The following is a 23,158-nucleotide window of genomic DNA, read 5'->3' as shown; positions in this document are numbered from 1 at the left end:
GAGAGAGGGTAGACCCCATCCCCCCCTTTTGTTTTGTTAACTGTAAGGTTTTGGGACGGGTCCTAGGTATTTTACCTTGCCATATACATCTTGACAATATTTTGTCCCATTCATTAAATTGTTTTTAATTAATCTCTATTGGTAGGGTCTGAAATAAATATAACAGTCTTGGCAATATGTTCATTTTAGATTCAATTCTCGAGCTGAGAATTAAGAAAGGAATTAGGTTCCATCAAGCTATGTCCTCCTTAATGTGTTGGTGTATAGGTGAATAGTTGCATTCTGATAATTCTGTAAAATCCCTTGGTATAATGATGCCCAAATATTTGAGATGTTCTGCTTGCCATGCCAGAGGGTACCTACTTCTGACTTCTGCTGATGGGCTGTAGTTGTATGTAAGCAGTTGTGTTTTACCTATGTTAATCTTATATCTTGATAGTTGACCATATTGTTCGAGTGATTGCATCAATTTAGGTAGAGTTTGTTTGCCCCAAATAAATCAAAATGTCATCCGCATAACAGGCCAATTTATGTTCTGTCCCTTGAATAATAATACCTTTTATTTCTTCATTTTGTCTTATACATTGAGTTAGTGGTTCCAAAGATAATGCAAAGAGTAATGGTGACCACGCACATCCCTGTCTTGAGCCCCTTTCAAGAGAAAAACCCTTTGATAAATATACGTTAACTTTAATTCTAGCGGTGGGCTTATTATATAGTGCCTGTATGGTTTTAACAATAGTGTCATGCAGGCCAAATCTATGTGGAACTCAATAGAGAAAGTTCCAGTTCACAGAGTCGAATGCCTTTTCAGCATCCACACTTATCACTTGCTTCAATTTTATTTTTTTGAATGTCGTCCACAATATGTAGTATCCGTCGTATATTGTCCTGTGTTTGACGTTGTCGAATAAACCCTGTCTGGTCATTGTGTATTAATTTAAGCAAGAACTGTTCTAACCGTTTGGCCATGATAAAAGTGAATAATTTACATTAAGAACTGATATCAGTCTAAATGACCCACACTCTGTTTTATCTTTACCTTCTTTTGGTATAGCAGAGATAATTGCCTCCCTCCAGCTCGGTGGTGTTTGTGCCTTTTTTTAAACCCAGTTTAATGCCTTTACTGTACCACTCTACTGCTTTTTTTTTTTTAATTGCTGTTTTTTTCCCTTTTTCCTTCCGCCCACAATATTAAGAATATGTGATTCTGTTCCATTCTGTTTGTAGTTTGTTTGGTTGTTTGTTTGTTTTTCTTTTTGCACAAAGTCCGCGAGCGTTGCCACTTTTCATTTCACTGCACATCTCGTATGTGTATGTGACGAATAAACTTGACTTGACTTGACTTGGAGTATAATAGGTGTTAATTCATCTTTAAATTCCTTGTACCATTCTGCTGTATAACCATCACATCCTGGTGACTTGCTCAGCTTGAGCCAACTAATTGAATTTTTTAATTCACCCTCTGTTATGTCTTCCAGTCATTATCTTGTTTTGTTCTTCATTTAAGATAGGCAAATCTAAGGAATTCAAAAAGGTGTCTACTTGAGTTTGGCTACCTCCTGGAACCAGAGTACAGAGTTCTGTGGAACACTTCAAAGGCTTCCTGAATTCACTTAATTTACTTTTCAATATTTTTGTTCTTGGGTTTCTGTGAACTGTATTTTCAGCATTTTCTTTTTTCCAGTTTCCACGCCAAGATTTAGAACCACTTTCATTGTGCCCAGGGCCGGATTTAGATGAAGGCCCTAAGCTATTTCACTTGTGAGCCCCCCCTCCCAATCACCACCCCCACGACTAGAGGACCATGACTACCCGACAGATCCTACTGTATGTTGTCATTAAACAGTTGGTTTTAAAATACATATTGGATTCACCGCGGAGCGGGCGATGCCTTACCCGGCTCGCCGTTTGAAGCTCTGGAGTGTTGGGCCTGTGGCAAGGATGGGGGTTGGGGCCGGAGGAAGGCAGGTGAGCGGACTGAGGCGAGGCGATGTCTGGTGCGGGAGTGGTGGGTGGTCAGGGGGGAGTGGGGTATGAGGACTGTAGTGTGGGTGTGGAAGAGCTGGGGTCATATGGTTTGAGGGGAATAGGGAAGACCCAGTGGAACATCCACTGAGATTACCAGGGTTAGGGGGCCTAGCACTAGGACCCAGCGCAGTCAAATCCAGGGTAGTGGGAATCTGCAGCGTGGAAACTTCAGGCCCGATGCTGAGTCCAGGCTGCAGGTAAGGCGACGGGTGCGGGCTGCTGGAGGGCAGTGGAGTGGCCAGGGTCAGCGGGCAAAGAGTAGGAGGTCCTGGTGGGCGGATGGTCGGTGAGGCAGCGAGGTGAGTAGGCCCTCCTAGATCTCGAGGCCCTAAGCTTAAGGTTGTCTAGCTTATACGTAAATCCAGCCCTGATTGTGCCTCTGTTTAAGGAACATAATCTTCTTCTTGATTTCTTGTGATTGTTGATTTCATTCCTAGTATTCCTAAATCCTTATGTCATTTTCATCAGTTTAAAGATTTCACTTACCAGATGCCAAATGGGTACAGCCATCTCGTTAAAGATATGACATGCATTGGTTGTGACAGACTTTACTTTGGCACACCATAGTGTCGAGAACACCCAACGTTCATTGACAACATAAACGTTTGTGCTGATATTTGCTGTTGCATATTTCCTGAAAGTACAATTTGCACGAAACAAGGCATTAGCCAAATACTTTCAACAAAATGTCAAATTATCCTGAACAAGATGGTTATATCCTCTGTTCAACATTTGACTTTCATTAGAACAACCATTTTTATTATCTGCAGTCATCTGGTGCACAGCCTTGGAAGCACAAAAGTTGCTTGCACTATATCTGGAACTTCAAATTTATTTAAAAATGTAAAATCTGCTGCAGTTGTCCTGATCTAATATTTATAAATACTTCCATCAAACCTCAAATTTTCCATTGGCAACTTTCTACAAGACAATGTCAACATCCAATCCTAATGTACGAATACTGGAAAAACTAAGTCTGATGATTGGCCGCACTGACTAAACTCCGAGAAATCCATAACATACCATTCTATCCTATCATTGAAGTTCCTCTAAAAAATGTTGAGGATGAAATTAGGGAGACTTACTTGTAAGTACTTGTGGGACTTAAGTCAGCACTAGTATTATTTCAGATTTGTTTATTGCCACAAATTGCAAGGTGCAATGAAATCTCTTGTTCACAAGAAGCTCACAGAGTAAAGAGTATACACATTTAGTCATGTTAAATGCAGAATTTAATCAGTTTATTTATTCATGTGTGTATATATTTATATCATGGTATATGGACACATTTATCTGTTTTGTAGTAAATGCCTACTATTTTCTGTGTGCTTATGCAAAGCAAGAATTTCATTGTCCTATACAGGGACACATGACAATAAACTCACTTGAACTTGAACTTGAAATAAATGTGTGCATTGCATTTATGTGCCTGTTAATCTGCTGCAAGTAAGAATTTTATTGATCCATTATCGGTACGTATGCCAATTATACTTAAAGCAGCAGAATGATACAAATGGCACGAATGGTACAAAATTGTTCCTTTGCAGAGAATGATCCTTAAAACTACATAATCTATTGTGAAGCAGATATGTGAAATTTAGAGAGGATTTAATCTGTTCAGAATAAATGCCTAAATTATGCACCTAGAAGCTAAGGTTCGGAGTAGGGAACTTGATTTAAAAAACTATAGTGCAATTCAGTACAAAGAACTTAATTGATGCACGGTGGCACAGCGGTAGAGTTGCTGCCTTACAGCGAATGCAGCACCGGAGACCAGGGTCCCGACTACGGGTGCTGTCTGTACGGAGTTTGTACGTTCTCCCCGAGACTTGCGTGGGTTTTGTCCGAGATCTTCGGTTTCCTCCCACACTCCAAAGACGAACAAGTTTGTAAGTTAATTGGCTTGGTAAATGTAAACATTGTCCCTAGTGGGTGTAGGAAAGTATTAATATTTGGGGATCACTGGTCGGCACAGACCCGGTGGGCCGAAGGGCCCGTTTCTGTGCTGTATCTCTAAACTAAAAAAACAAATTCACAAAATAGTGCATCTTAGTGCTATCAGTCACCTTTACAGAGTTTTCAGTTTGGTTCACATTCATGGTTGTATTGTGATATTTCAAAAATAACTCACCTAATCTCTGCTTCACTGATGTTGCTATAACGAATATTAATTATATGAATTTTGTCTTGCTGCAATTTTTCTGGTTCAAGTTTTTCTCCCAGAACCTGCTGGAATCCAGGCGGGGTGCTATTCTTATGGTTGGGCAGCCATAGGATCTACAAGGTATCAAGTATACAAAGCATATAGAGAAAGGAGCATATTTGAGATTTTTACTGTTATATATGGGCAGAAGATGAGTTGAAGCAACACAGAGCCTACCATTATTGTTGAGGTGGAAATACATAGATTTGACAATAGGATAGATATATTGACAAATCTCATAATTAACCAATAATATGTTCAATGATTATAATATAGATTATTTATTCTACATAATATCTTGCATGCACTGATGCATTTTCCTGCTTTTTAGGAAAGTGGACTATAAATCAGTGTGGTCTGGCAAAATTTGAGAACTCAATATTTTTTTAACTGTATAACTCAATGAAAAGAAAGTTGCGTATCATACAGGTACACCCGTTTCCAATTGCTATTTTATTATAATTGTGTCAAAATTCTGTGCAAATCCACGTGCAGATATTCTATCTCAAAGCTAATCAGTCTTGTTTCCCAAGACTTGAAAACAAGTATTCCCAACTGATTCACAATGATTCTGCAGAGGGGATGAGAAAAAGATAGAATCTAATCATCTGACACTCTCCCTATTAATTCTGTGTCGAAAATCACACTGTAGAGTTGCCAAATCTATCACGGTGAATTCGTTATTTCTTCCCTTAAAATGTGAGGAAATGATAATTGCAGTATTTATGTGTCTAGCCCAGCTAAGTCCTCTGCTAAGTAAAAGGAATAAAAATCATATCATTTTATAATGGCAAGAAATACCTCAGAACTAGAACATGACCACCTACAGTGTCTCTAGACTGATGCAAATGCAAGAATAGAATAGCCTGTTTGATACACTAACCCAGGAACCTCCCTGTCAGTGGATATGAATTGCTATTACATGCTCTCTACAATTTTCCATTCTTACCTAATCATCATCATAAACAGGTGTAAATGTTCAGTTAAAATTGCTTTACATCTGGGAGTAATTCCTTGTAAGATGAATTAGTCTTTATAGCAATATAGTAAGACATAAATTTAAACATAATCTCATTCGGGTCAACTTGTTGTAGAGAGCAATGATATAGCTTTAGTGATCTATTGCAATGAAGATTTTCTGAATTTAACTTGACAGGCCCATTTGAAATTGAAACACTATTTCCTTACCTGATTGTGATCAATTGTGGAATTCAAGATGGTTTCTATAACAGCATTGTGCGAAGTGTTGTAGTATGGATGAGATCTGTTACTTGGAGTGCGCAAGTCAAACATTACATATTTTTTAGTTTTTTTTGCAAGTTTCAGCACCTCAGCCAGGGAAGAAACATTCTGTTGGCTAGCAATTTGTCGTGTTTCCTTTGATAGTGACTGTACCGTGTTGAAAGGTTTTTTCTGTCAAGTAATATAGTCGGAGAAGCATATGGTTAGGCCAACCCTCAGAAATATGTTATTATTTACCACACATAACCTTCATATTCCATTTGTTGAGTGCCTACCTTAAAAATTTACGTAGGTTTTTAACTGAAAATTACAGTATCAATTTTAAAGTTCCTCATACAATGGGAATATTTCTCAATTGCTATTAAGGTTCTTTATTTAATTTTGGTGATAGGTTCATTAAATTGAGAAAAGTAACTATTGAGTGATAAACATTTATTGAGCACAAACTTTTCTGTCATCATTGAACTCTCCAAAGCAAGTATATTGTAGGTTAGATGTAAATTATAACTCTCTGAATGGTATCCCATCCAGTGATGTTAGATATAGATTGGCTAAATGCAGCAGCTCTAATCATTTTCTCAATATACCTTAGTCCCTGTATCAGAAATGGCAACCACGTGCATTTCCTATATGGCATTTCTATTTAATTCGAAAAAGTGTGGTCTTTCTGGGAGAAAATATCACCTCATTTTACATTAATTTTACATTACATTACATTAATTTTCTGTTTGGGATTCTCGTGTACTAAGAACTGGACTGAAGCTCCAGGAGTTCATTTCATAAAAGATATAAATATTTCCTCTGAGTTAGAATGATGTGGGTTCAAGTCTCACTTCAGAAACTTGCGCACAAATGTCTAGACTGATATGTCATTACACTACCGGTGGAATACTAAACTGTTAGAGGAGATGACTTTTAGATGTCCATTATTATTTAATTGCTTAAGAAGGAACTGCAGATGTTGAAAAATCGAAGGTAGACAAAAATGCTGGAGAAACTCAGCGGGTGAGGCAGCATCTATGGAGCGAAGGAAATAGGCAACGTTTCGACCAAAAACGTTGCCTATTTCCTTCGATTCCATAGATGCTGCGTCACCCGCTGAGTTTCTCCATCATTATTTAATTGCTGTTTGTGAAAGTTTGATGTGTAAATTGATTGTCACGTTACATACATTTCAAAAACACCTAATTGCTATAAATCAGTTTGCGTTATTCTGACAGATTCATGAAAGGCACCAAATAAGTAAAAGTTCTTCTTTTATTTTGACCAGCTATGGAAGAGACTATAATCCTATCAGTTTTACCTGGAGTTGAATTTAGGATTTTCATGCTGATGGAAAGCCCTCTCCTAAAATTATTTACTTCTCACGTATGCTTTGAATTCATTGGTTGTTTTTTCCCGTATGGGCCAGAGCATTTCCCTGTACTTTGGTGTTAGAGACAAACATAAGTTAAAAAAAACTACTGCATCTTCACCTTCAGAAACCACTTCCCAGCATTGAGCTGCTGAATCTCTGCCCATGTAAAACTTGAGGATTCATCGTTAACTCTCTTTGGAAACTTCTCCTTTATGTCTGTTGTCCTTTCAAATGTGTTGTCATGCATTATAAATGGCACTCCATCAAAACTAGGCAAAAAAGAGAAATGTAAAACCTCATCAGTTTAGTTTTACATTCAATGGCTGATTTATTCAATTCCTCATGTTATCCAGCAGATAAATTCTACTTAACTTATGTAATTCCATTTATGCCACTAATGTAGCATTCTCTGTAGTCGAAACCCAGGAAAACTTACTATTGACCAGAAATCTAAGTGCTTATGTATAGTATACAAAAAAGAATTTCACTGTACTTTGGTACAAGTGACAAATAAAATACTATACCATACCAGATTTCCCTGAACTAGCAAATGTGGAAAGTAGGCTGTTTGGGTACAATTCACTTGCCTGGATGATTACACCCTCCTATAATCCTTCAAGGGAATCAATGAGATTCATGATTGTACTTTCCTTTGTCCTGGCTGGTCATTATATACAAAGACATAGAAAATAGGTGCAGGAGACGGCCATTTGGCCCTTGGAGTCAGCACCGCCATTCATTGTGATCATGGCTGATCATCCACAATCAGTAACCCGTGCTTGCCTCCCCATATCCCTTGATTCCGCCAACCCCGAGAACTCTATCTAACTCTCTTTTAAATTCATCCAGTGAATTGACCTCTACTGCCTTCTGTGGCAGAGAATTCCACAAATTCACAACTCTCTGGTTGAAAAAGATTTTTCTCATCTCAGTTTTAAATGGCCTCCTCTTTATTCTTAGACTGTGGCCTCTGGTTCTGGACATTGGGAACATTTTTCCTGTATCTAGCTTGTCCAGTCCTTTTACAATTTTATATGTTTCTATAAGATATCCCTCTCATCCTTCTAAATTCCAGTGAATACAAGCCCAGTCTTTTCAATCTTTTCTCATACGACAGTCCCACCAACCCGGGGATTAACCTTGTGAACCTACGCTGCACTGCCTCAATAGCAAGGATGTCCTTCCTCAAATTAGGAGTAAAACTGCACACAGTACTTCAGATGTGGTCACACCAGGGCCCTGTATAACTGCAGAAGGACCTCTTTACTCCTATACTCAAATCCTTTCGTTATGAAGGCCAACATGCCATTAGCTTGCTTCACTGCCTTGTTTATGGCATTGCTTGTCTGCTTGCACAAACCCCAGGTTCCCTCTCAGGGCCTTGCACTTTGAAACGGAGAAGTAGAAACAAGGAACTGCAGATGCTAGATTACAAAAGACACAGAGTGCTGGAGTAGTTTAGCAGGTCAGGCAGCATCTCAGAACATGGATAAGTGACGTTTTGGGTCGGGACCCTTCTTCAGTCTGAAATGTTGCCGGCAGCCTGTGCACTTAAAAAAGGGGTTCTTGCAACTATAAATTGCTCGTAAAAAGACCATGGAAAGTCTGTAGCAGCAGTAACTGTAATGAGTGACAAGTGTTTTTCCTTCTCTACTGTATGTATGACACAACTTCCTGTCATCACCCCTCACTCTTAATCCTACTTACCGTGACTCTTCCCTACTGAATCTTCCCTCAGCCTCTTACTTGATCATCATCCCAACCTGATTCTGCTCCACATCCCCAGGCTCTGACAGAGCATCTGACCACCAGCACTCTCTCCTTGATTTGACCTCAGTTTTAAATGAAACTAGACCAAGTGCAGACCCGTTGGGTCTGGTCCCCCAATGGTGTGATCCCCCAACCCAATATTCGTCCAATGGAACTGAAGCCGTTCCCAAATGTAAGATTCCAGCACTCCCCTGCCTCCCTCAGCAGTGGATTTAAAAACAAATCCAATTGCACCTCCCCTGCCTGCTGCAGCAGTGAATGGTTCAGAGTGTTCCTGGCTTGCAAGTTTGTTTCGAAGTGTGTTGGAAGCTGATAGGAAGGAGCAGCCGTCAACAAATCAAAAGGCAGAAAGTCAACGAATCAAAAGGCAGACAGGCAGCCGGACGGACGGATGTCGGACGGATGGGGCGAGAGTTTTATAGAATAATAGATAGATAGATAGATAGATGATGCACCTGTTCTGACCTTGGACTCCATTGCAGCTTGGCCACTGTTGGTCAACGGTTGTATTGATTGTTAATGACCCTCATAGCCAGCACACTTATACAGACACAATCTGATTATTTTTCTTAATCTACCTAGTTTAACGAGTAAGCATGTGAATGAATGACAGGGTTGTTAAACATTAAACAAGGGCGGCATGGTCGCAAGGCTACTTGCCTTACAGCATCAGAGACCTGGGTTCGATCCTGACTACGAGTGCTTGTCTGTACAAAGTTTGTACGTTCTCTCCGTGAGCTGCGTGGGTTTTCTCCAAGATCTTTGTTTTCTTCCCACACTCCAAAGACGTACAGGTTTGTAGGATAATTGGCTTGGTATAAATGTAAATTGTCCCTAGTGTGTGTAGGATAGTGTTAGTGTGCAGGGATCGTTAGTCGGTGCGGACTCGGTGGACCGAAGGGCTGTTTCCGCGCTGTATCTCTAAACTAATCTACATTTGAAATAACAGTTTCCCCCCCCCCCACAAGTAGGTTCTTTTCTGATCACTAATTATAACTTGCTTGCCCTTTGTAATTCTTTCAAGAAAGTGAAATTTCATCCAAACTGATCATCATAATACAATTTACAAATTTCTTGTGCCAAAAGCCTGCTGCTGAACTATGATGAATAAGATTTGGCCTTGGAATAAAACACTCTCAGATCCCAACAATGCACACCTTTGACCTCCAGGCATTGTTAAAAAATCTGGAATATGCTATATTTTTTCCCCATGTTGTATGGCAGTGAGGTGGTTGGCAGCTGATTGGAAAGGAGGTGAGCAGTGTCTTTACATGTCACTTGAGTGCATCTGTCATTAATATAGCTGGAGGCAGCCCCGATGCTACCTGACCTTGTACTGATGAGGGTGGACACAAAATGCTGGAATAACTCAGCGGGTCAGGCAGCATCTCTGGGGAGAAGGAATGGATGACGTTTCGGGTCAAGACCCTTTTTCAGACATGTACTGATTGTACTGATGAGGTTGGATTGATTGCGCAGGAGATGCAATAAAAAATAAAATGGCTGAGGTAACTCCAAGATATTCACAGGTTAAAACTAAACACTGTTTGTCACATACCTAATCTGCACATCAGTTTCAAATGTAGATGCATTACATTCCACAGTCTTCTCGAAAGACATCAGAGTGTTCTCTGGAGCCAACTGAAAGATGCACAACAGTGTCCATATGAGATACCTTATATCGACTGATAATGCCAATGTCAGATACAACACGAGTCAGATGATGCTCAGGCTACACTATTCCACTTTACCTACATTTTGCTTTAAGCATTCTCAGTTCATGTACACGATTGAATGGAAAATCAATCTCTCCCTGTGATAACTCTGTCAAACAAAGCACGAATTAAGGGTAAAGCTCTCAAATCAGATAGCCCAATATACAATATGCAATGTAAAACTTACTCAAAGTAACCTCTTATCATAGCACGGTACATTCTCATATATTTTGACCATATGGTGTAAGATCATGAACAGATCTTAACTCTTTTTACACAGTAAACACAGGAGGTTTGAGGTGTAAATAACTTTTTAGACTTTGGACTTTACTTTAGAGATACAGCACGGAAACAGACCCTTCGGTCCACCAAGTCTACGCCGACCAGCGATCACCCCGTACACTAGCACTCTCGTGTGCACCTGAAATAATTTACAATTTTATCGAAGCCAATTAACTTACAAACTTGTACATCATTGAAGTATGGGAGGAAATCCGAGCACCTGGAGAAAACCCACAAGGGAAAATGTACAAACTCAGTATAGACAGCACCAGTAGTCAGGATCAAACCCGGGTCTCTGGTGCTGCAGCAGCAGCAACTCTAACGCTGCGCCACTGTGCTGCCTAAAACTGGGTAACTTAACTACTGTTATATTCCTCTGCTTCTAAGGTTAATGCAAAAATAAAAATAAAAAGTCAGATACTTACCATGGGTGCTCCACGATGCCCCATCAAAGCTGGTTTTGGCCCCAGGTATTCATTTTCAATAATGCAAGGAGAGGAGATTGCGAGAGGAATGAAATAGAGAAATATCACCACCCCAAGATAGAATATGGACAAGACAATCTGAAAAACTAAAAGTAGAAATTAAAATTGGTGATATAACTTCCATGATCAAAACACTGGCTTTGTAACAGCAAACAAACATTTGTTCAAATATGTACAGAAAGATGTGAGGGAGGTTTAATGGCCAGAAAAGCTGGACACCATTGCTTCAGCTGAACTTAACCAGAATATTTTTGGATTCCCTGTGTAAACTGCAGGCCTGTAGCTGTGACCAAGTAAGTCTGTAGCGAGCCTGCAGCTGGGAAATAGATCAAAAAGTGCAAAGGAAAGATTCATAGCTTGCAGTTGCACATCAAGGGGGTAAAGTACACCAGATGGTTGACTGAGATTTAGAGAGTGCACTTGGAACACCTGACGGTGTTGAAGTGGTCAGGGGAAGTACATGGGTGAATACTCCCGACTCATAAGTGGTAATGGAAAGATATTTATCTCCCATCCAACCTGCCACCCCTTTAGCTGTCATATTTCCAACCCCCTAATTTTAATTTTAAGCCCTAAAACAGAACAAGGGGGTCACAGTTTAAGGATAAGAGGGAAGTCTTTTAGGACCGAGATGAGAAAATCATTTTTCACACAGAGAGTGGTAAATCTGTGGAATTCTCTGCCACAGAATGTAGTTGAGGCCAGTTCATTGGCTATATTTAAGAGGGAGTTAGATGTGGCCCTTGTGGCTAAAGGTATGGAGAGAAGGCAGGTATGGGATACTGAGTTGGATGATCAGCCATGATCATATTGAATGGCGGTGCAGGCCGAATGGCCTACTCCTGCACCTATTTTCTATGTTTCTAACAGTGAGCAAATCAGCGGTCCAATTCTAAAATATTGACCTTTGCCCATTTCTCCATCATCACCCAGCGGGTGTAACATGTTCCCTCTACTGATTTCATAAGAAAAGTCTACTTGACCATTGCAGGGGCTTTTCCTTCTCTGACAGGTATATGACATCAAAACCATTAAAGATCTTTGGTATTATAATTCCATTCCCAACAGAATTCTGGAATTATTGAGATAATTTTTGAAGTTTCCTTCACTGCAGTGGCTGCAGAACTTCCTTTGAGTCTGTGGGTGAAAAGTTCAAGATCCAAGCCACACAACCCCACCAAGTGGAAGCTAGAATATGTTATTATGAAACTGTATATTTTTAGAATATGTTCTTAAAAAAATCTTTCATAAAAAGGGCGGCACGGTGGCGCAGTGGTACAGCTGCTGCCATACAGCGCCAGAGACCTGCGTTCAATCCTGGCAAGGGGTGCTGTTTGTAGACTTTATAGCTTCTCCCTGTGACCACGTGGGTATTCTCCTGGTGCTCCAGTTTCTTCCCAAATAGCAAAGACATGCAAGTGTATAGGTTAATTGGCCTCTGTAAATTGTCCCTAGTGTGTAGAATAGAACTATAGTTCACCACAGACTTGGTGGGCTGAAGGGCTTGTTTCCATATTGTATCTCTAAAAATAAAACTAAAACTAAAAAAAGCCATTCAGCAGCATAATTGTGGGGATAATGGTTCACTGCTATCTGTGTGATGATACAATATTTAAATTCGTGAATCAGTAAGTATGCATTCCAGCTCCACTCAAGGCAATATTGCAAGCAGAGAATTCAATGCAAACTTTAAATATTTCATTGACGTTCTACAGGGTTACTAAGCTCGTTCTAAGCTCCCCCTCAGTCTAGTTTCAGTCATTAAAATACTGAATCAAGCACTTGAACAACTAAACGTCGAACAATACTTGTTCGAGGCGTACCAGGGCCCCATCCCCGAACTCTACCTCCGCTACATCGACGACTGCATTGGTGCCACCTCCTGCACCCACACACAACTCACTGACTTCATCCATTTCACCACTAACTTCCATCCGGCACTCAATACACCTGGAACATTTCTGACATTTCCCTACCATTTCTTGACCTCACTATCTCCATCGCAGGTGATAGACTTCTGACCGACATCCACTATAAACTCACTAACTCCCATGGCTATCTGGACTACACTTCTTCCCACCCTGCATCCTGTAAGGACTCCATCCCCTACTCCTCCATCTATGCCGCATCTGCTCCCAGGATGAGGTGTTCCACACCAGGGCATCGGAGATATCCTCGTTCTTCAGGGAACAGGGGTTCCCCTCTTCTACCATAGATGAGGCTCTCACCAGGGTTTCTTCGATACCCCGTGATACTGCTCTCTCTCCCCATCCCCCCCCATCCCCCCACTTGTAACAAGGGCACTCCATAGATGCTGCCTCACCCGCTGAGTTTCTCCAGCATTTTTGTCTACCTTGAACAACTAAACTTTATTTTGGATAGCACAACACAAATTCCCCTATACAATACCTAACCACTGCAGGTTTGTTCCTTGCATCTGCTTGGCCAAGCCCTCCTAGCCTTGTGCAAGCAGAGACACTACAAAAGGTCATGCAGTCCCAAGCGTTCTTCCAGAAGATCGACATCGGACCTCGTGGGAGCTACCTTTTATAGGTCCCCGAACCTTAAGGGGCCGAACCACATGGGGGTAGTCTCGAAACAGTCCAATAACAAATATCGATTAACACAGTACATGTTAGACAGTTCCCTTACCCAATAATACAGTAACTAATACAATGTATCTGACAAAGTTTCTAGATGGAAGTTAACAAAGATGAATTATGCAACATGTGGCGAGGTATTCAAGAAACCCAGACAAGGCTCAACACTTAACCCAATCAACATCTAGCAAAGTAAAGCTAGATTATTTGACCCAATCCGTTTCATGCAATTTACACCTAATTGTAAGAATCTGCAGATGTCCCATTCTTTCCCTGCAGCTCTTATCTAGGCCACAGACAAACTGGCACCATTCAGCAGCTTGTCCCAGTTCTGCAAAAGGCACATTTAACTTGACCAAAACGGCCTAGCAGCATACAAGCCTTTACTCAATTTTAATGTCCTGGCTGCTCCAATTTGGCCAGAATTAACAATGTCTGGTAAGTGCAGGTGGTCCCCCTCCCCCATCTTTTACTTGAAAATTTGCATTGGATTCTACAGTCTTTGGTGCGATTCAAATAAGAAAAGGCACTTCAAAAGGCACTTTAAAACCCATGATTAAGGCAGCAGAAACAATTTCAACCGCTGTTTCTCTAAGAAATCTAAATATTAGGACTTCTCAAAAGAAGAGTACAATGCACCAACAAATCTAAGTAATCACAATATCCACTTGAATTTCTTTAGAACATTTCTAAAATGGTAAAGCACCCAAAGTTCGAATAAACCCACAGTACTCGAGCCATCAGCCATTGGTGGCAGATGTAATCTTTGAGAATTTTAGAATTTTGACTCGTATTTGCTGTTATTTGTCTTGTTCTCTAAAGTACATCTATTACTCACCTCTTCTTTTAGATTGCAAAATGTGTTCAGCAATGAACCAAGCCACAATAGTCACACCAGCAACTGCACCAATGTGGAAGAAAGGGGCTGTTACCTGCACAAACAGAAAGTATTTTCTATTAATTCCTAAGTAAAATCCTTAATTCGAAGTGAAAACAAATAAATTTAGTTTCCATGACCTTTTCCACATAACCTTCAGTCTTAAGGGCCTATGGCGCCATTTACGTGACAGGCCGGCAGTGACTGACGGGCGACAGTCACGCGAAACTCGTCTAGCAGTACGCCAGTCGCGCGCCAAGCGCTCTTGAGGGCCCTGCTTCTTTGGGGAGCCATTTGCGATGTTGTTTGTACTTAGTCCGATCTCCGTGGCAAGGATTTTCCCAGTGAAAAATGTTCAAAACTACGGGCGCTTTATACCCGAGTAGTCACATGGTGCGGCGCTCAAATGACGCGTAAATGACATGCCGACGGCGTACGGGCGGCGCATGGTTACGGACGTTGACGCATAATAAATTAGCGCAATAGGCAATGTTCGTGCGTCACCGTGCGTAACCATGCATCACCACGCGCTACACGTACGCCGTCAGTACATCAGCGTACACCATCAGTACCTCAGCGGGCGCAAGGGATAGGTCACGCAGTTGGCGCCCAAGGATTTTGAGCATCCCAAAATCCTGGGGCGCCGCGAGTAACCGTGGTCCACTGCATACGCCACCACGCCTCACCACGCGCCATGCACACGTCACGCCACCCAATTTTTAGGATGTCGCGTAAATGACGCGCAAATGACGCCCAAGTGGGACAGGCCCTTTACAGTATAATGAGCCACAACCCAAAGTCTGTGCAATCGGGAGCAAAGGGCATTTATGAACTTGCAATTTGCAGCTAATTGGGAAAGATTCACACGGTAAATTGGGAGTGTTTTTGAATGAAAAAGGGTGCGTAAACTAGTTTAAACTTATTTCTGTGTATAATTGGTCTAGAAATACTAGATGTCAATTCACTATATGCTTTTCTTGTGATCCCTTCTTCTAGTTTGATTGGCACATGTAACATTTTGTCATCTTGTCCAGCATATGTGATTAAGAATTTTAAAATCCTTGGGATTGCACTCTTTTCGTTGCTGAAGCAGTTCAGCTTTGAACACTAACAGGAAAGTGGACTCAAAAGTTCATGGTGGGTCATTGGAGACAAGGAGCTGGACGGTGCAGTAGGAAGCTACATTAAAAGATGATGGCTCTACTCAGACACAGAACCAATTCAATAATAAAAGACACATAGTGCTGGAGTTAGTGTCCTGACCCAAAACTTAGAGTATCTATGTCCTCCAGAGATGTTCAATGACCCGCTGAGTTACTCCAGCACTTTGTTTTTTTTTGTTGTAAATCAGCATCTGCAATTCCTCGTGTCTCCAATAATAACAGCACAGCTGATAGAAGAGATAGTCAATTTAAAATGTAGAAACAAGGAATTGCAGGTGCTGGTTTACACAAAAAGGACAGAAAGTGCTGGAGTAACTCAGTGGGTCAGCCAGCATCTTTGGAAAACATGGAAAGGTGATGTTTTGGGTCGGGACCATTCTTCAGACAGAATCTACAAAAAAAAGATACAAAGTGCAGGAGTAACTCAGCGGGTCAGTCAGCGATCCCTGAATTCTCATCAAAGGTAAAATGAGTACGGTTACTGGTGTGATGAAAAATGATCATTCATTCTCCTCCTCACTAATGGACACATCTCTTCAGCAAAAAAGATATCTCTAAATAAATTGGGAACTCCCACTCTCAGAGGCATAATTCCCCCTTTTTTTAAATTGCTAGTCTCTCTCAAAGCAATTGCCTTTGTGCGCAGTAATACATAGTATGACCGCCAGATGGCACAACTTTCCTAAAGGTGAAGGTACACAAAATTGCTGGGGAAACTCAGCGGGTGCAGCAGCATCTATGGAGCGAAGGAAATAGGCGACGTTTCGGGCCGAAACCCTTCTTCAGACTGATGGGGGGTGGGGAAAGAAAGAAGGAAAAAGGGGAGGAGGAGGAGGAGCCCGAGGGCGGGCGGATGGGAGGGTGGGAGGAGCCAGCTAGAGGGTGAAGGAAGGGGAGGAGACAGCACAGGCTAGCCAAATTGGGGGAATTCAATGTTGATGCCATAAGGACGCAAGGACCCCAGACGGAATATGAGGTGCTGTTCCTCCAATTTCCGCTGTTGCTCACTCTGGCAATGGAGGAGACCCAGGACAGAGAGGTCGGATTGGGAATGGGAGGGGGAGTTGAAGTGCTGAGCCACCGGGAGGTCAGGTAGGTTATTGCGGACTGAGCGGAGGTGTTCGGCGAAACGGTCGCCTAACCTACGCTTGGTCTCACCGATGTAAATCAGCTGACATCTAGAGCAGCGGATGCAGTAGATGAGGTTGGAGGAGATACAGGTGAACCTTTGTCGCACCTGGAACGACTGCTTGGGACCTTGAATGGAGTCGAGGGGGGAGGTGAAGGGACAGGTGTTGCATTTCTTGCGGTTGCAACGGAAAGTGCCCAGGGAGGGGGTGGTGCGGGAGGGAAGGGAAGAATTGACGAGGGAGTTGCGGAGGGAGCGGTCTTTGCGGAAGGCAGACATGGGGGGAGATGGGAAGATGTGGCGAGTGGTGGGGTCACGTTGGAGGTGGCGGAAATGGCGGAGGATTATGTGTTTTTGAACACTTTCCTAAAGGTGAGATTGGAGCCAATGGTGGATAATAAAACCAGAGGCCACTGCTGCTCCGGGAGTGATCTCACCATCACCGACACTCTTACACTTTTACTTCAAGTGCTAATCCCTAAATCTTTCTTGTCATTCTAAAAATAACTACACATGACCTACAACATTGTGAAGACATTTGGGAAGTTTTGTGGATAATAATTAAACTTTAGTTGGCATAATGATATTTTAAGTTAGTCAAACGCCAATGAATATCAATTAAACATAAATTCCGGATATTCATACAGTTTATGGGGTTGATGTGCAAACAAAAATCTTTGGCATCACTACTGAATTGTCTACTAAATAGCCGCAGCTGTCTGAGCATTTTATTTTCTAGAAACTCTAAATTCAATAGATAAAAACAATGATATTATTCGCAGGTCATCTGGAATCAGATGAGAACAAATCCATCACGCTTTATGTTATAGAGCAGGACATCTCAAGACTGGCTTCCCGTGACAGTGTTTGATAATCTTGAACATAATGAGGTTGCAAATGCATGCTGTGAGTTGAAGATGGCTGGTACAGTATCTACTCCATTTATTGCATTCATATGAACACACTCTTCAGAAAACCAATGCATTCAGAACTTGTACCACTTTATATAATAAGATGGGTGGAGAGAGAGGGGAGGAGAGAGAGGGGGGGAGAGAGAGGGGGGGAGAGAGAGGGGGGGGGGGAGGGGGGAGAGAGAGAGGGGGGGAGAGAGAGAGGGGGGAGAGAGAGAGGGGGGGAGAGAGAGAGGGGGGGGGAGAGAGAGAGGGGGGAGAGAGAGAGGGGGGAGAGAGAGGGGGGGGAGAGAGGGAAGAGAGAGGGGGAGAGAGAGAGGGGGGCGGGGGGAGAGAGGGAGGGGAGAGAGGGGGAGAGAGGGAGCGGAGAGGGAGAGGGGGGAGGGGGGAGAGGGGGGGGAGAGAGGGGGGGAGAGAGAGGGGGGGAGAGAGAGGGCGGGAGCAAGATGAGAGGGGGGGAGAGAGAGGGGGGGGGGAGAGGAGGAGGGGAGAGAGAGAGAGGGGGTGAGAGGGGGAGAGAGAGGGAGAGGAGAGAGAGGGGAGGGAGGGAGAGAGAGAGAGAGAGGAGAGAGACAGGGGGAGAGAGAGGGAGGGGAGAGAGGGGGGAGAGAGGGGAGGGAGAGGGAGAGAGAGGGGGAGAGAGAGGGGGGAGAGAGAGAGGAGGAGAGAGAGAGAGGGGGAGAGAGAGGGGGTGGAGAGAGGGGGAGAGAGAGGGGGGGGGAGAGGGGGGGGGAGAGAGAGGGGGGGAGAGAGAGGGGGGGAGGGAGAGAGAGGGGGGGGAGAGAGGGAGGGGGGGGGGGGGAGAGAGAGGGGGGGAGAGAGAGGGGGGGAGGGGAGGGAGAGGGGGGGGAGGGAGAGGGGAGAGAGGGGGGGGGGGGGGGAGGGAGGGAGAGGGGGGGGGGAGGGGGGGGGGGAGGGAGGGAGGGAGGGAGAGGGAAGAGAGAGGGTGGGGGGAGAGAGAGGGTGGGGGGAGAGAGAGGGTGGGGGGAGAGAGAGGGTGGGGGGAGAGAGAGGGGGGGGGGGAGAGAGAGGGGGGGGGAGAGAGAGGGGGGGGGGGGAGAGAGGGTGGGGGGAGAGAGGGTGGGGGGAGAGAGTGTGGGGGGAGAGAGGGTGGGGGGAGAGAGGGTGGGGGGAGAGAGGGTGGGGGGTGGGGGGAGAGAGGGTGGCGGGAGAGAGGGGGAGGGAGAGAGAGAGGGGAGGGAGAGAGAGAGGGGAGGGAGAGAGAGAGGGGAGGGAGAGAGAGAGGGGAGGGAGAGAGAGAGGGGATGGAGAGAGAGAGGGGAGGAAGAGAGAGGGGAGGGAGAGAGAGGGGAGGGAGAGAGAGTTGGAGAGGGGGGGGAGAGACAGAGGAGAGGGGTGGGGCGGCACCCCGAGTGAGGCACGGAACAATCTGAGGATGGTGAAAAGCAGGGGTCCAGCCGATCGTGGCTTCCGCAAAGGGAAGCACACCCACCAGCGTGCCAGAGCTGGGCCGGGTGGGGGGGCGGGGACACCAGACGATCGGGCCTCCCTGGAGAGGAGGTCATCCTCTGTGATGGGTAGAGAGGAGAGGGGAGAGAGGGAGGAAGGACAGGGGAAGAAGTGAGAAGAGGGGGGGGAGGGGAGGGGAGGGGCGGGGCTTCACGAGCTGCGCCGACAGTGAGGAGAAGCTTCATCGCATGAGGCGCCTCTGAGCTCGAGATCTTCAGAACAAAGATCCTGTAGCGGAGCAGAGCTGTAGAATCATTGCTGCAGAACCTTCTCGATTTTTCTGCGCCTTTTGAAGAACGGGCGGGGAGGTGGACTAACCTCATGGAAAACTGCGCATGCGCATTGACAGCTGCTGCATTAATCCAGACCGGTGGGGGGGGGGGGGTCACGTGGAAAGGCATTGTGAGGTCAGCAGCTGGGCAATCTTAATATTTTTTTTTAAATGGCAGTTTGGTGATAAATTTTAGTAAATATCTTGGGAAATAATGGACCAAATTTATAGAGGATTGGATTTTTGAAATCATAAGGAACATTTCTACCAGAAGATGTAAACATTTCACTGTTATTGTAACGTCAGCAGCTGGGTAGCAGTCAGATTGTAAAAAAAAGGCCGGATTGGTCAACAATTTTAATTAAAAAGTCACGAAAATAATATACCAAATGTACAGAGGAGTGGATTTCGAAAATCTCTACTGAAATATGTAAAATTTTTCCAGTTTCGGCGTCTGGTTTTCGAGGAGATACGTTTCACATGCAAACTGACACACACACACACCCCACCCACACACAGTTTTAATAGATATATGATAGTTTTGTTACATATTAGAATGAAAAGAAACTTCCATTTAGTTGCATGCCCAATATTTTACCCAAAATCATTTTCGACCCAAGTCCATGGCGCCAATGGGAAACTGCAAAATTTGAAGGAATTAGCTTGCACAAACCTGTCAGGGCTCAACTACTGTGGCTCGAAAGAAGAAATTAAAAACAGCATTTGCATGACGACCACTTTCAAAGAAATATTAGTCACATCAGTTAAATTATTGAGAAAACTCACTTGAAGAGACAAGTGTATAGCATCCCATTCTTCCTTCCATTGTATTCTAATGACGATCATCAAAACCAAGATAAGAAAGATGGAAACCAACATAGCAACCTGGAGAGGAAGGAAAATATAACATTGTGTCATAATTGATTTGGAAAAAGACTTACATGATTTTATCTTCCCCGTTTTTCACATTGCTGTTTTTCTCTCCTTGGTAAGATTTTATCCAATTCCCTGCTAGCTTTTCCTTTAAGTTATGTAGGTCTTTTCTTCAACCACTCAATTGACCATAATTCATCTCCAGTCTTCCATTCCTGTGCCTGCCACTATTGACCTTTACATTCCGCTCACCACATGATGCCTGGTCTCAACTTTATTTTACAAATACTTTACAATTTGTAATGCAGTAAATCCTTCATGATTCCAATGATGACTTGTGAAATAGTTACTATGTTGTTTCTCAGATAGTTCTGACTATTGGTGAACTAGGGCTCATTAGCTGTCAACATCAGCTAAAAACTCAAGGATCCCAATTGTTGACTACCTTAACATGATACAATAAACGTCCAAGAGGTTCCAACTGGAAGTGTGATATGTGCCTTGTTGCATATCTGGCTGCAAATATTACGTGCTGAAAGCTGTAAGAACCTGCGACATAACACAATCACAACAATCTTGTGATCATCACAAATGAAATTCTTGCTTTTTATGCAGCTTTCATGAATAGCATTAATGTAACCTGCAAAACTATTTAAATGACAGAAAGATTTTGTGAAATATTTTTTAGATCCCTGCCTCTCAACTGATGGCTTCACATTCACTTACGGAACCAACCAACTGGTGTCCCAGATCTCTGCTTGCATTTAGAGTTTTCACCCAGGACCCATAAAATAGCCGTATTTTTCAAGTCAAGATGATTTGAGATTTAAAGATCACTTTATAGTTGGTAAAACACTTAAGCAATACTAGTATTCTCTTGCTATGTGGTTGACATCATGGTTTTCTCAATTGATGAGCTGATGTTATTAATTTTCTACATTGTACACACTACACTCACATTGATTGCATGCAACAGCAATGGTTAATAGGAAAGGTAGTCAAGATATTGTCCTTCTTTGTCCTGAATGACGTCAAGCTTCTTTAGTATGTTGAAGTTGTGTTTCTAGAGACATTTAGAGAATACTAGACCAAGTGCAGACCCGTTGGGTCTGCTCCCCCAATGGTGTTATCCCCCAAGCCAATATTCCACCATGCACTCGTCTCCTCCAATGGAACTGAAGCCGTTCCCAAATGTAAGATTCCAGCACTCCCCTGCCTCCCTCAGCAGTGGATTAAAAAAAAATCCAATTGCACCTCCCCTGCCTGCTGCAGCAGTGAAAAGTTCAGAGTGTTCCTGTCTTGCAACTTTGTTTCGAAGTGTGTTGGAAGCTGAAATGGCTGCTTGAATGGGTGAGAAGCCAGTTTATTTGTGAAATACTGGGGGCTGGGGGGAGAAGGATGTGATTAAAAACGTGTACTTAAACACGACGAAATGTAATGAGGAGTGGATACTTAGAAAGAAAAGCGAAATCTCTACCGAAATGGAAAAGATCTCGGAGATTGAGCGTCTGGATCCGGCGTGGCAAGGAATCAAAGGAAGAAATGCAGCCGGCAGCCGTACATGTAAATGGATCCATTCCGATTGGACATCTGCGAGCATCGGCCATTCCGATTGGACATCTGCGAGTATCGGGCACGAATCAAAAGGCAGAAAGGCAGCCGGACGGCAGCCGGACGGATGGCACGAGAGTTTTATAGATTAGAAGATAGATAGATAGATAGATAGATAGATAGATAGATAGATAGATAGATAGATATAGATACTCTTGCAACACTTGGTTTGTGCCTTATGGGTAACAGAAGGGGTTTGCCATGTCAACATTTATGTTCACATTACAGGATACCCAGCCACCAATGAGTTTTGCAGCTATGTCCCTGGTTACTTTCCAGTTAATGGTAACCCCCAGTACATAAGCAATGATAATGCGATTAAATATACATGTCTGCTCATAAGGCACAACATGCAGGCACAAATCCTGCACCCGCTGAGTTTCTCCAGCATTTTTGTGTACCCATGCAGGCACAAATTGCCTTTTGTCTGACTCTTTCTTCAGTTAATGAAGACCCCATGAACTGAAAAGCAATTGACCCTGCCCTCACAGCATATCCAGGGAGAATCTTTCATCGTTACCTATTCCTTGCTCTTTCTCTGCCTATCTTCTCTTCCTGCTCCTAATGTTGTGGGGTTGTGGTCAGAGACAATGTCCACATAACTGGAGAAAACACCATGCAATGACAAATGAGAGACCTTCAGTATTCATCCCAGGTCTAAATAAAATCTACTCTGAATTCCTCAGATAAGATAATTAACACAAGGTGCCTACTGACTCATAAAGATCATAAAGATCATGCGAGCCATAAAGAACCTTTCAAATAGTCCAGGCGTGGGTGTGGTGTGTGTAGAGGTAAGAGTTGGGGAACACTAATAGGTTGGTATTTTGCCAGGAAGATGCTCTTGCTGCTTGAGTTCACACGTTGCGAATTTGCCAGGACTTTGTCAATTCATTAAGGGCCTGTCCCACAAGCATGCGACTCCATGCGGCAAGCGCGACCTGACGTGGTCGCTTGAGCCGACCGGCCTCGCGGGGCCGGTCCCACTTTGATCGCCGGAGCTGTATGGAGTTGTGCGGAGCTGGTCCCAACATCGCACGGGGCTCTGAAAAACTGACCGTGTTCAAAATCTTTCGCGCGGCAACGGCCTGCCAGCCCGCAGCCTCCTCAACGCCGTACGCACCGCCTCGACGGGCATACGCAGCGTCTTGACGCCGTATGTCATGCG

The 23,158-nt window shown here is 43.5% G+C and overlaps 1 protein-coding gene across 2 annotated transcripts in view; it reads right to left on the bottom strand.

The window, feature by feature from the left end:
- gdpd2 (glycerophosphodiester phosphodiesterase domain containing 2) overlaps nucleotides 1-23,158 on the bottom strand; it is a 78,074-nt gene that overhangs the window by 15,854 nt on the left and 39,062 nt on the right. For both annotated transcript variants that reach the window (XM_033030642.1, XM_033030641.1), the window contains 8 exons: nucleotides 20,293-20,391; nucleotides 14,524-14,617; nucleotides 11,026-11,171; nucleotides 10,162-10,244; nucleotides 6,952-7,102; nucleotides 5,423-5,647; nucleotides 4,163-4,308; nucleotides 2,518-2,665 (listed from right to left, as the gene is read on the bottom strand). In XM_033030642.1, coding sequence (XP_032886533.1) covers nucleotides 2,518-2,665; nucleotides 4,163-4,308; nucleotides 5,423-5,647; nucleotides 6,952-7,102; nucleotides 10,162-10,244; nucleotides 11,026-11,171; nucleotides 14,524-14,617; nucleotides 20,293-20,391 — 1,092 coding nt within the window. The remainder of the gene's footprint in view (nucleotides 1-2,517; nucleotides 2,666-4,162; nucleotides 4,309-5,422; nucleotides 5,648-6,951; nucleotides 7,103-10,161; nucleotides 10,245-11,025; nucleotides 11,172-14,523; nucleotides 14,618-20,292; nucleotides 20,392-23,158) is intronic.

This window comes from Amblyraja radiata, chromosome 12 (assembly GCF_010909765.2).
Source record: "Amblyraja radiata isolate CabotCenter1 chromosome 12, sAmbRad1.1.pri, whole genome shotgun sequence".
Lineage (NCBI taxonomy): Eukaryota > Metazoa > Chordata > Chondrichthyes > Rajiformes > Rajidae > Amblyraja > Amblyraja radiata.
Note: the sequence above shows the minus strand (reverse complement) of the source record. Positions and strands in the feature narration are given on the sequence as shown.